This window comes from Eleutherodactylus coqui, chromosome 1 (genome assembly GCF_035609145.1).
Source record: "Eleutherodactylus coqui strain aEleCoq1 chromosome 1, aEleCoq1.hap1, whole genome shotgun sequence".
Taxonomy (NCBI): domain Eukaryota; kingdom Metazoa; phylum Chordata; class Amphibia; order Anura; family Eleutherodactylidae; genus Eleutherodactylus; species Eleutherodactylus coqui.
Window position 1 is genome coordinate 487,576,544 of NC_089837.1, and position 14,423 is coordinate 487,590,966.

Below are 14,423 nucleotides of genomic sequence, written 5' to 3' on the forward strand. Positions count from 1 at the left end.
GCGCGGGGATTCGGGTAAGTACTACCCGTTTTTTTTTTTTAACACATGCATCGGGTTTGTCTCGCGCCGAACGGGGGGCCTATTGAATAAAAAAAAAACCCGTTTCGGCGTGGGACAACCCCTTTAAGGACCAGACACTTTTTAGGGATTTTACCCATGTGGTGGTTTAACTGCCCTATTTTTTTCCTCAGCTGCTAAAATTATTTTTGCTGCGTTTTTTTTTCCGTGACATATAGGGCGATTTTTTAAATATCTTTTTCACCGACTTTTTTTTCCCAATTTTTAGATTTATTGGGGGGCAAAAAGCTAAAAAAATGATTTTTTTTTTAGCATTTATAGTTTTTTTTTCTTTTAATTAGTAAATTTAAGATAAAATAAAAGTTCCTCATGTTGTTTCGGACATTTTGCTATATAATATGTATGGTTTTGGATTACAGGGCGCATACAGTTACGGTTTTGGTTGGCGTCGGCTTTGGGTTATTTTCTTTTTTATGTATATATTTTTATTTTCTTCTGTAATTTTGTTTTACTTATTTATGTAATTTTTTTTTACTATCTATGTTCCCCCTGATGTCATATAAGACCTCTGGAGGACATTCACATGTTTTGTTTTGTTTTTATTAGACACTTTTCCACTGTAGCTGGGGCATCTATAGGAGCAGCATCTATAGGAGCCCCTGTTACAGGGAAAAACATCCCCCTGTAATGACAACAGTCATTGGCAGAGCTGATCAGGGTCTTCTAGGACCCTGCAGCTCTGCTGTAACAGGGGATCCCAGCAGTCACGTAACCTCCAGCTCGCGTTGTGGAAGAAACACTTCCACTTTCACTTTTTAGTACATAGCGCTCATTGAGTGCTGTGTACTAAGGAAAGGAGAAGGCAGAATGGGGCTAAAATCCACTTCTCCGTTTTCCTTCAGGTTATCAGCTGTGACTAACAGCTGACAGCCTGACTTGCTTCTGATTGATTGCAGAAGCAGGGGCTTTAATCCCGCGCTGTATTTTTACTATCAGCTAGGATTAAAGCCCAGGAACAAGCGCCGTACATTTACACCACTTGGTCCTTCATGGGTTAAAATTGAGAAGATGTAAATTAAGGATGTATTAACATAAGTGGCCCCATACCTTGTTCTTCCACAAGGACCCTCAGTTATCTGTGTTCACCCCTCTAAATAAACCCATCACTTTCTTGGCAGACTATTTTTGCGGGGTGGCTTGCCATTGGCTTCCTCAGTCATCTTTTACCCCCCAACAAGCTTGGTACTCATTTTACCATCCTCAGAAGGAAGGAAGGCTGAGTCAACCTTGAGCCAGGTACCTGAACCAGGTGCAGATTGAACCTGCAACCTTCAAGTCATGAGTGAGAGCTTAGGACTGCATTTCTGCACCACACGAGGCTCGGAATGGCAAAACCTTGCTGTAAATGGGCTTGTAAAGCTCTAGTTCTGCAGGATAATAACTTATAATACAATCTAAGGAAAACAAGCAAAGAAAACAAATGATCAGCTTCATAGAGAATGTGTTTTGTTCTGCAGCCGGTTATCGAGATGGATGCTTGTGGCTGCTGTGCCGCATAGTGAGCCCGCCGCTGAAATGGAGGTTAAGCGCCTTCAGTCGTAGTTTGTATAAGAAGCGCGTTTTCTTTCATCCTTAGTATTGCTTTTGTTTCTACACCTGCTGATACATTGTGTTCACGGCTTGTTTACAAATATTTATGTTCTCACGGCCATCTGTCCTTATAGTGAGTTACGTTTTATTAGATCAGAGACTGCTTTATTTCATAACTTGCCACAGGGTCTCGCAATGTAGCAGAAAGCACAATGCTAAAGTTTCGAGTTTAGTTGAAGGAAATCAGAGCTTTGAAAAATGTTAAAATGAAAGAGATTGTCCAAGTTAACAAAAAATTGGCAAAAGCCAGGAATTGGGAGGAAGTAACACAATACGCTACCATATACTCACCTGTTTATTCCCCCGATCACTTCAATGCTACCATTCAGGTCATCCTGACCAGTCTTGGTTTACATGGCTGCAGCAGTGGTGCACCATGGTCACCTACATGTTCACTACAGCCAATCACAGGTTTCAGTAGTCTGGTGCTATATACCGTTGGGGCCAGCGATTGGCTGCAGCTGTCATGTGGGGTGTATGGGTGCATGGGACATCAACGCTGCGGACAGTAACTAACGTCTGGTAGGGATGATGGCGCTGGAGTGTCAGGGGATTAAATGAGTAATTGTAGCATTTTTTAATTATATCATCACAATTCTTAGCTTTGGGCAAATTCTTTGTATTAGCTAGGACAACTCCTTTAACAATTTAATAGTTGTTGTTAGTAGTAAATAGAGATGAGCGAGTATACTCGCTAAGGCACATTACTCGAGCGAGTAGTGCCTTAGCCGAGTATCTCCCCGCTCATCTCTAGTAGGGGCCGGCGAGGGGCGGGGAGCAGCGGGGGAGAGTGAGGAGGAACGGGGGGGAGATCTCTCCCCCCCCCCCCCCCCCCCTCTACTCACCTGTCACCGGCGCCGGCCCCTGAATCTTTAGAGACGAGCGGGGAGTTACTCGGCTAAGGCACTACTCGCTCGAGTAATGGGCCTTAGCGAGTATACTCGCTCATCTCTAGTAGTAAACTTATGGAGTTCGAGAAGTGTCGAGTAGTGTCAAGAAGTAGCCCTAGGAAGAGATAACTAGATTGTATTTTTGACTTTCCCCCAACTCCAATCTAAGTACTGGCATTGCTCAAGCACTAAACTGCATTGCAGGCGCAGCCATAAGTGTGTGTCTACTTGACAGAGGAGGATGAATACAGCAGGTCATGGCTGGAAAGGGGAGTGTGCAGGCAGTGCATGAAACAGCAGAACCAATGCAAAGAGGAGGTTAGGATGAAGGCCATGTCCTGCCCACATACCCTCATAGCATGGTATGGCATTTGCTATTGTTTTTGTATCATGTGTCCATGGATCAACGCTCTTTTCATATATGTAATGTTTTTTGTTGCAAAAGCTAGCATTAACTGGTGGGAGTCGTTTGAAGAGTGGGATAAATTCATTATGGATCCCCAAATTTTATATTACTTCTGGATGGTTTAAGGGTTATGTAGAGTAGTTGGTGGATAAGAAGTACAGTATCCTACCAAAAGTATTTGGACACCCATATCAGTAGAATGGATTGTGTCTTTTTAGCAAGAACCATGTCCTAAACCATGCTACATAAGATGTAGACCCTTGGAGGTGTCATCCATAGTTTGTGACGGGAACTGCACGCTATTGGATATATGGGTTATGCCTCTGCACACAAGCCATCCATCATGGAACACAATATAATGGTCCATCTATAGTGGTGCAAGGAGAGTCGTCATTGGACAGTTAGCAATGGAAGAATGTTCTGTAGAGATGAGCGAGCACGCTCGGAAACAGCAGTTACTTGAGCTAGCATCGACTGGTCCGAGCGTGCTCGGGGAAGGAGGGGGGGGCGGTGGGGGTGAGCGGCGGCTGGCGAGGGTGAGCGGGGGGTTGAGAGAGAGAGAGATCTCTCTCACTCTCCCCCCCTGCTACCCCCGCCACTCACCCCCGCCCCTCCGAGCAAACTCGGACCAGTAAGCAGTTACTTGAGATGAGCGATGCTCGCTCGAGTAACTGCTGTTTGAGAGCGTGCTCGCTCATCTCTAATGTTCTATGAAGTGCTGAATCTTCAAATCTGATGCACGTACCTGGGTGTGATGGATGCCTGGGGAACGCCTCTTGCCCAAGTGTGATGGGGCCACAGTTATGGTCAGCAGAGGTCTAGGGATGTTTTATGTGGCATGGTCTCTGTCCATTGGTTGTAGTGGCAAGAACCATGAACACGGAGGTGTACCTTGACATTGTAGACAATAATGTGGTAATACTCCGGGATTGGTCAGCAGTACTTCAATTACAACAAGACAATGTGCCTTGCTACATATATGTACTAAGAGGAATGACAAAGTGAACCAAAAATGTATATGATCTTGTGTTATGTGACGAAAGTCTATGAGTAGCCCTAGTCTCCTGCTATATTACATATACCATATTATGTATACCGGAACACTTATATCGCACATCGAATCTCAATGACTTTTATTGTTTCCAGACTCTTTTATATATGTCTGTATCTCAGTGTGAAACCTGTTCTCATCTCTGTAGAGACTGGGCACTAATAGTGGACCTGCCAATTCTGGTGAATGCTAATCAAGCTACACAGTGCATAGGTCCCACTTCCGGAACGTCGGGCCTTTATACCCCCATCTCAATGGAGTATGTTTCTGACAGTTTAGTCAGAAGCAAGCAGACCATGTCAATTTATAGGGCTCTGGCACTGCTCCTCCTGTTCCTTCTCACACAAAGGTGCCAATACCAGTCTGGATGTTGGGTTGATGCCCATCTACGTCCCTGTCTGGCTCTTCTTGAGTACTTGGTGTCTGTTTTACAAATGTTCTATAAGTTTCCGCTAAAGTTGACTGCGTTATTTTATACTTCAAATATAACGTAACCTTTGTTAAACAGACACCAAAGCTGTGTCCATTTCACTAATGACAGTGAATAGTTGCGTTCCTTTCCATTCACAATGATGTTTTCTCCAGAGAAAGTTCACAAGCCGGCACATGTGCAGATCATCTGTCTCTCTTGTGGGTAGATTCGGCACACTTATCTACGCATTTGCTGATCATCAACCCAAAATCGGGTGGAGACTGCTAGGATCAGTAGTCTCCAATGTCATCCACATCACTTCAGCGAAAAGGGGTGTGTTTATCAGGCAAACTCTGGCAAGCAAAGATGGTCCAGCCTACTGGACTACTCTACTTCATTTGTATGCATGCGGGAGAATTTTAAAAGGTGATTTCTTAAGCGGCCATAGCTAAATATATTTTAGAAACAGCGTTACTTCACTATTCCGTTGTCATAGTCAGTTTAATGTGTTTGAAGCTTCTGACAGCTTCTCTTTAAGTTTTCTGGAAATTATTTATATAAATATATATATATATATATATATATATATATATATATATATATATATATATATAAAATTACCTTTATTCTTTTGATGAAATATATTTCTCTATTTCTCTGTCTGACACAGGTAGAAACCATCGGAGATGCGTACTGTGTGGCCGCTGGACTTCACAGGAAAAGTAAAAGCCATGCCAAGCCAATTGCACTAATGGCTTTAAAGATGATGGAGCTATCAGAAGAAGTTCTCACTCCTGACGGGAGGCCCATTCAGGTATGTTCATATTGTATAACGAGATTAGATATAAGGCTACGTTTAGCTTTTTTATATTTGAAATGGCTCATAAACTAAATCTTTTAGTCAGAGGACAGAATGGCTACACTGAGGAGCATTCCCTCTCGAAGACCCAACGTGTTGGACAACCCGTTGGTTAACTAGGAATTATGTAAAAAAAAAATTACCTACAATGGCACTACATACAATTGAATGCTTAAAGGGGTTGTCTGTTGAAAAAAAGGATTGAATTGAAATTTGCTCAGTGCTGTATAAAAACATAAAAAAATGTCATGAAGTTTCACTCACCCAATTCCCTGCAGTCCCCGTTCCTGCGGCGCCGGGCTCCCTGCTGGACTCTGCTTCCAGCTCCAGTCACAAGGACATGTGACTGCTGCAGCCATTTACCAGTTGTGTGTAACTCAGGATCAGCTGTTAATTGGCTGCAGCAGTCACGTGTCATGAGACATCATTGCTGCAGCGGGAGATCGGACCCTTCAGAACGGAAGCTAGCAGGGGATCGGGTGATTTGAGTATGACTTTTTTATGTTTTTCTGTGGCACTCAGCAGATTTTAATATCTTTTTTATCCTCAGACTACCCCTTTAATATTAAGTTCCATCCCAAATGACAGCTGATCACTAGGTGTCTCAGTACTGGGACACCTTATGACCAGCTTAACATCCAAGCAAAATTGGAACTGTCCAAATCATATACTGCACCCCCTTTGAAGGGGTTTCCAGTTGAGAAGACCCATTTTCATCTGACGTATTTGGAAGTTCTGAATTAATAGAGGGGTCCTCTGCTCAGAATCCTCAGGTCTTGCTCTGGAGGACCTGTTCTGTCCAGTATTACACAAACAGCCCATTGATTTGAATGGGGACTGTGTAATGCTTTATTTCTTCTGTGGCGGCGCTGCAAGAAAACTGAGCACTTACTGCCCCATAGATTACAACTGACCACTTAGGATCCCAGCAGGTTGACACTTTGTAATCTGCCTATTGTCATGGGACCCTTCTAACAAGTAGTTACAGAACTGCTCAAAGAGGAGAATTCCTTTTAAGGTTCTTGTCTTGCAATGAGCCTACAACATACAGATGAATTATGCTGTTTTTTTTCTTAGAAGGCACAGAGAAGGTCTTCTGTATAAACCTTGCCCTTTTATGTTCTCAAATTTACTAAGAACATTGTAGCAAAATAACAGCATTTGTTGTTCTGCCATTTCAATATAGTTAGTGCCATGCAAAGAAATGAGGTTGAAGGGGTTATCCGCTATGAACAATCTAGAGATGAGCGAATATACTCGTTTCGAGTAATTACTCGATCGAGCACCGCGATTTTCGAGTACTTCCGTACTCGATTGAAAAGACTCGGGGGGCGCCGGTGCAACCCCGCTGCAACCCCCCACTCACCCATGGCGCCCCCCGAATCTTTTCACCCAAGTACGGAAGTACTCAAAAATCGCGGTGCTCAGACGAAAAAGGGGCGTGTCCGAGTAGGTTCGCTCATCTCTAGAACAATCCTTTTTTTTGTTAGAAGGATCACCCAATAATAAGAAAAATGTAGAGTGCCTTGCATCTGGGCCTCCCAATAATCAGCACTAATCCGCAGACAAACCTGCTCCTGCAGCACCTCTACAGGTGAAATAAAGCATTACATGGTGCCCATTAAAATTAGTGAACTGTCTAGGTAATGCTTGGATAAGCAGGTCCTCTACAGATGGAGTGTCACAACGCTGATGGGCGCCAGGTGTATTTGCTGGTCCGATGTGCTGTGACGGCATCAGCCCCAGACCATGTGATGCGCCTGCTAGCGCGTGTGCAGCGCTGGACGTTGAGGGAAAAATATCTCCCTTCTGTTTCCTAACTGATTGGCTGACTGGGCTGTCTATCATTTGGGTATTTGTTGTGACTCCTCTGTGTAGAGGATGCCAGTAATACTTTTGTTATATATTGGTGTTTCTGTTCCTGCTCTGTTGCTTGGTGTAACTTTGCCTTTTGAGCTTTTGTGTGCTTATTTGTGCCTTCCGTTATTGGACTTTGGATTACTACTGTCTCTTTATTTCTCTTGCACTCCTTTATAAGTCTTATCTGCTTTACCCTTCCCTTAGGTCCACCGTTTCCTTTTAATTACATCTAGGGACATCAGGAAACATAGTTAGGTTCCAGCTGTGGAGTCACCCTTTTCAGGGCAGGTGCTCTACTCTATTGAATGTCCAGTTAGAGCATATATAGAGAAAAAACTCAGGTCTAACGTCCGTTACTTCCATTATCCGTTTATTATCTTGCACTTCTTGCATCTCTGTTATTCTATGTGCTTTACACATTATTCAGCCATTTGTTTGTTGGCTTTGCCAATAGGACTGAACAGATGTGACATGGAGACACTGTAGCCACTAATTGATATCAGAATTGATTAAGGAATTCCTCTAAATTAGCATGCCCTAATAGGATAATTGAAAATGGGTCTGCTTTTTGCTACATTGTTTTCAATGAGCAGAACTTGCATTATTTCTTATGCTATAATGTGTTTCCAACAGAGAATGAGCAGAACCGCCACTTGCTGCATGGATGTCTTAGCTTACATCTACATGAAGCAGAGAAGTTGCCTGGATAATATATACAGTATATACTCTTGTTAGTGAACGCTCATCATCCAGACAGATATTCCTGTTGATTCTGCTAGTGGGTAACATAAATCCCCCTTTACTCTTCCTCATTATAGAGCCCGCTTGTCACAGTCTGTGTACGGGCAGTATGGCAGCTTGTTCCTCATGGGCATCATGCTGATACTGTTATTAGTGCTGTAGATGTACGGCGCAGGACTGGATGCAGCACGACTTCACATTAAATTCAAAGAGTTTATTTTTTCTTGATGTGCTTTCATAGGTTTCTGTCCGCTGTGGAGGAGCATACAGCAAATGCCTATCCGCTCGGCCCTGGTGTCTGTAATAGTCACACTTAAGTGTGCCAGAAATATGGCAGCACGGTATAGATGAAAAGTTATACAAAAAACTCTCTACCACCTAAACTGAAAACACAGAACCCCCGTCTCTTCTAGGCTTGTTATGTCGTCCTTGTGCTCAATTTAAAGGGGTAGTATGGTTTAGATTAAAAAAACACATTTTTAAATTCGCTTTTAGGACACTATGAGTCAAAAGAGTTAGGTCCCACATGCTGAACCCATATCTATAAACCAGAGCAGAGAGTGCCTACAAAGAGCGTCTCTCACTCTACATTAGTAGCCCAATGATTTCAATAGAAAATGTGTAATGCTTCATTTGTCCTGCGGTGATGCTGCAGGGAAATTGAATGCTTGCTGCTGGGTTCCTTTACAGATGACTGGTGGAGGTCCAAGTAGTAAGACATCCTATAACCAGTTCATCGTTAGAGATTACAGATGAGCGAGCACCCAAATGCTCGAGTCCACGTTATTAGAGTCGAGCTTTTCCTAAAATTTGAGAGCTCCACTCGAGTAATGAACAACATTGACTACAATCGGAGACTCGAGCATTTTTGTATGTGTGACGCCGGGTGCCGAGCTTTTTTTGTCTCTCTCTCTCTCTCTGACAAAAAATTTGGCAATGACGCACGCTACTGCGGGAAGGGGCCAAAACAGGCACGTTAGAGCAGGGAGGAGCCAAAAGCTGGGGCGAGGTCGAACATGGCTTGATGCTCATTCGAGTAACGAGCACCATCGAGTATGCTAATACTCGAACGAGCATCAAGCTCGGCAGAGTATGTTCGCTCAACTCTATTAGAGATCCCACCAACTGAAGTACATTTTCCAAACCCCTTTAAGATACTGTCATTGATCTTTAACATGGTTAGAAAATGATATTAGTACAGCAAATACTAACCTCTCTATCAGTAAACATAGGGGCGTAAGGCAGGGTGCTTAGTGACCTGTAATAAGGATGCAATAGTTTTTCCAAATACATGCACATAGGGGATGAAAAAGTAACTACACAGTCCCACCTCTTAGTAGGTGGCTTCCTATATGGCTATTGACTTTGGATTCAAATCTCGGCCTAAGGGCGTGGTGATGGCAGATCACTAAAAGAGTATAAGAGGGACCTGCACTCCTTTCTTGAGGGTTACAATATTACATGTTATAGTCACTGATTACTTCAGAAGGGTCGGTCATCTGGGGATTATTCTAATGGCCAGATTTGAGACGGGAAGGAATTTTTTCCCCTAAAATTATAAAAATTGCCTTCTAACTCATTGGGTTTTTTTCGCCTTGCTCTGGATCAACATTACTTTTTACCTAGGGAGCATTGCATGGACTATGTTGACACTCTGCTCAAGGAGAAAATATATCCCTCCAGATACATGAGAAGTTGGCCCCTCATTCACACGGGCAATATGCTTAATGCACATAACATAACATGCATATTTGATGCGTATGTTAAATCTCCATAGCATATATTATTGTGGATTATGTGCCAAAACAGGACATGCTCTATGTTTTCACAAAAACAGGGGTGAGTGGCCCAATAGAAATCAATTGGCTTTTACCACCGCTTATTACGACCATGAAAAATATGCACATAATATGTCAGCGGCATATGCCCATGTGAGTGAGCCCTCAGTTAAGCAGGACACTTAATTTACGTAGAGAATTACGTTCTTATGGCACCTTGAATAGCAGCAGGATAAAGGTCCATTTACACAGGACGAATGTTGGGCAAACGATGCCCGACACTCATCCCTGTATTTCCTGAACCACATTCCCGTGTTCCCTTTCTGGGGCTCCAGATCCAGCAACCACCCCAGGCTGCGGGGCAGGCTTTAATGTTTCAGAAGGCAGGACTGGAATTCCATACTGGCTCCCCATGGCTGTACCTGAGGAAGAAGGCTCGATCACAGAGCCGGCTTACATCATCCTAGCGCCTTCCTTTTACTCTCTCTTCAACGCTGCTCTCTATGCAGGAATACAATTCATCCAACTGCCCTTCGGAACCGGTTGACTTTTTCTATGCAGAAGAACACACTAAATGGTGGTTGGCTCCCTCTAATACCACCCAATTAGGGTTTTCCTTGAATACATAATGTAGGGTTCCTATAATTTTGTTATAGACAATTTATGCATTTGTAGTCATCCTATTGTAGAAACGCCGATAACACAAATGTTTATTCTTTCAGATACGTTTTGAAGTTAGACGTTTTGATCCCTCGCCTGCCCCGGCTGGCACGCTGCCAGTGACATTTTCTAAAAATGAAATGCAATTGGCACCGGAGCCTGCCGAAGGGATTGGCATTGTATCATTAGCACAGAGAATCTCACGTAACCCTTCCTGCCTTTATGTAAAAGTATTAGCATTGCGCCATTATAAAGAGAAATGTGTCTTGTCTAACAAATAGCAGATGTTTCGTATGAATTTAGAAAAAAGTTTTAAATGTCACCTTGAAAATCGGATGTTACTAAGCAACTATCTTACTCTTCAATGTTCTGTTCATGTCAAGCAGCCGAATGCAAATACGTGTACTCTTTATATAACATGAAAATTGCTTTCATCTGGTACAGTAAATCACAATTCCAAGTATTGGTGATTAATCTAAAGACGGAACTATTTGTAGAACAATGGGCTGAAAGCCTCTGTAGTGTTTTACAGTAGATCTTGCCGTTTTGGACCGGATCGCAACTAGTTTTTAATGTGTTTGTAAATGTTTTAGCTTTTTTTTACGCCGTAAATTCTTACTTATATGATATGTGAAATATGTATAAAGTCTGGCTTTTATGCTAATAATACTATTTTTCTATTTCCAGATGAGAATAGGTATTCACTCCGGTTCGGTCTTTGCAGGTGTTGTTGGAGTTAGAATGCCTCGGTATTGTCTCTTCGGAAACAACGTCACTTTGGCTAGCAAATTTGAATCAGGGAGTATTCCTCGACGAATTAACGTTAGTCCAACAACATACCAGTAAGTGCGTTCTGCTCATAAATGATCACACTATTTTAGATATTGGACATATCTTGTCACCAAGATACTTAGTCATCATCCATTGAGTCATATCTACTCCAATGTCATAGGAATTGTTTAGTGTTGTTAACTAGAGATGAGCGAGCATACTCGCTAAGGGCAATTGCTCGATCGAGCATTGCCCTTAGCGAGTACCTGCCCGCTCGAGAGAAAAGGTTCGGCTGCCGGCGCGGGTGACAGGTGAGTTGCGGCAGTGAGCAGGGTGAGCGGGCGGGGGGGGGGAGAGGGAGAGAGAGATCTACCCTCTGTACCTCCCCGCGCTCCCCCGCCGCTCCCTGCCCGCCGCCGGCAGCCGAACCTTTTCTCTCTAGCTTGCAGGTACTCGCTAAGGGCAATGCTTGCTCGAGCAATTGCCCTTAGCAAGTATGCTCGCTCATCACTATTGTTAACCCATTAAAAGGCAAGGATAACCCAAGCATTCTCCTAATGACCCAGATGATCCCGAACACTTTAGGACAGATGTAGCAAAAGTTTAACTCAACTGTAATAACTTGCTACGATACGGTATTTTATCTTAATGAAAGCCGTTGAAAAGCTATTAAAAGAGGACATAAACTGTAGCACCGAACTTTATCTTTAGGTATTAAGTGTCAAGTGAAACTTTTTTACATCTGTAGGTTAACTTTTATTGTATGATTAAGAGTAGCGATCCGCGCCACCACACAATGTTCCGAAATGTAAATGGGATTAACTCACCTGGTGCATAGCGGGGCCCCTGAAGTGGAGGGGGGACATCCCGCTTGCACCGATGGTCCCGGTATGCTTGTAATAAATGAAGATCCTCAGTAATCCTTCAGGGTTAAGGGGGGCAGCAGGAAGAAAAAAACTCAGGAGTAGAGATGAGCGAACGTACTCGTTTAGGGCGATTTTGCACTCGAGCACTACTTTTTCCAAGTAACTGACTACTCGGGCGAAAAGATTCGGGGGGCGCCGGGGGTGAGCGGGGGGTTGCAGAGGGGAGTGGGGGGGGAAAGAGAGAGCCCCCCCTGTTCCCCACTGCTACCCCCGCTCCACCACGTCGCCCCCTGAATCTTTTCGTCTGTGTAGTCAGTTACTTGGAAAAAGCGGTGCTCGAGTGCAAAATCGCCCTAAACGAGTAGGTTCGCTCATCTCTACCCAGGAGGTAAACGAACCAAAATGGGGAAATAGCAGAAATTCAAAGATAAAAAACTCTTCTTCCGCGCTCTTTTTGTGGATCTTTTACCCGGAAAACTTAACTGTCATTCCCCAAAACAGTTTTTCCATGAAATAAATGTATTTAGGTTTCCATAGAATAATGGACAAACAGCGGTAAAAATGCAACGCGTTTCGGCGTTCTAATAAACGCCTTTTTCAAGCATAATATGCATATAGACAAACATCCTTTATATAGTGTGCTCACCTTATGGGGTTGATAGTCCGAAGCTCATGGCGTGGGACGCCGGTCGGAGCCGCGCTGTCGTAATTAATAGGCGTTCTGTGACCGGGTAGGCTTTGTGCCAGTGCGCATGCGCACGTCAAATGGAGACGTATTTTACGTGTCTAAGTTGAAAGGGACGTCTTTTGCGTATCTCTATACCAGCGCATGCGTCCTGGACTTCAATCTCCGCAGGGAAGAAATCTCTCTAAAGTCCATATAAATTAATATAATTAAGCTTCATAATTAGGCTTATTGTTCTCTATAAGTGATATTAAACATGTTATAGATATTGAAAATTTTTTCAATTTTTTAGAATTTCAATATCTATATAACATGTTTAATATCACTTAACATAACATATAACTGTCTTATAATGGAGAATTTGCGAAGACCAGAAGTAGGTGGCTGGACAGAGAGGGCCAACTACTGCAGGTCAAAGTGGGGATGAATTAACCTGCACTTTCCTGCAGCTTCAGAGTAAAACCTATTTAGTTTCTGGATTGTCATGTCCTTCATTTAACCTCCAGCTAAGCGGTTGAGGCAAGCTATTAGTAATGGGATTATATTAGAGATAGGGTCTTCCGTATATAGGGAACTCTTGAAGAATGTACAGTAAGTACTCCAGCTTATGGTCTGGCGAAGGAAATATCCACCGAGAGATAACTGAGTAATTTCTCCAGAGAACAGCTGTGCTTGGAGCTATAACATAATTGAATTACAGATCGTGGAGGGTGTATTTATCCAATGACGTAAGCAGGGATTTAATACTGGAACGGAGACCTAAATGTAGCACTCTACCACCCTTATAACATAGAAATATGGGGATCTTATTGTTGACTGGGGATTTAACATTCAATGGCAGTTTCCAGATGTTGACCAATTGTTGTGATATTTAACTCATTTTGGGATAGGTAAAATGTTGCCCACTAGAGATGAGCGAGCACCCAAATGCTCGGGTCCGCGTTATTCGAGTCGAGCTTTTCGTAAAATTCGAGAGCTCTACTCGAGTAACGAACCCCATTGACAACAATTGGAGACACGAGCATTTTTGTATGTGGAACGCATGGTCCTGAGCTTTTTTTTTTTTTCTTGGTTCGTCTCTCTCTCTCTTCCCCCCTTCTCCTTCCCCTTCCTGCCAGACCAAAAATTTTCAAATGACGCGTGCTGCAGCGGGGAGGGGCCAAAACAGGCACGTCACAGCAGGGAGGAGCCAAAAGCTGGGGCAGGGTCGAACACGATTTGATGCTCGTTCGAGTAACGAGCACCATCGAGTACGCTAATACTCTGGCATGCCTCTCTGGCATGTCCCATACCGCAGTACTGGCTCTAGCCAGCAGATGGTGCCATTGTATAATGGCAAAAAGAGAAAGGCCCCCTAGGAAACCCTGAATCCAAAATTGGATTGCAAAGGGTTAAGGGTGAGTGTAGCAAATAGATCACCCATCTATCATGTACCCTAACAGCACTATAACTTAACTATAGCACTATAACTATAACAGGTTCCCTTTAAACTTATGGCCACGTACATGGGAAACCAAATGCACTAGGTATGGGGCATGATCAGGATTAAGGTCAGCACCAGCCATAACTTGGCAGATACCATAGCTCACTTGGCTTGGGCTGGTAATGGCAATCTAAATAAACTTCCACTGTGCTTATCAGAGCATTGGATAGACAGGAACCTCGTCATGACTTTGTTAACCAGGGCCTACATTCACCTGCTGTTGATCCTGGGTATGGTGGCACCAAAGCATTAGTTTAGAAGGGATTGTAGAAGGCCATCGCTTGTAAGTAAAA

The 14,423-nt window shown here is 43.4% G+C and overlaps 1 protein-coding gene across 1 annotated transcript in view; it reads left to right on the forward strand.

The window, feature by feature from the left end:
• The window catches only part of GUCY1A2 (guanylate cyclase 1 soluble subunit alpha 2), a 193,611-nt gene that overhangs the window by 165,581 nt on the left and 13,607 nt on the right, over positions 1 to 14,423 (forward strand). The window contains exons 6-7 of the mRNA XM_066586260.1: positions 5,098 to 5,241; positions 11,013 to 11,167. Of these exons, the coding sequence (XP_066442357.1) occupies positions 5,098 to 5,241; positions 11,013 to 11,167 (299 nt within the window). The remainder of the gene's footprint in view (positions 1 to 5,097; positions 5,242 to 11,012; positions 11,168 to 14,423) is intronic.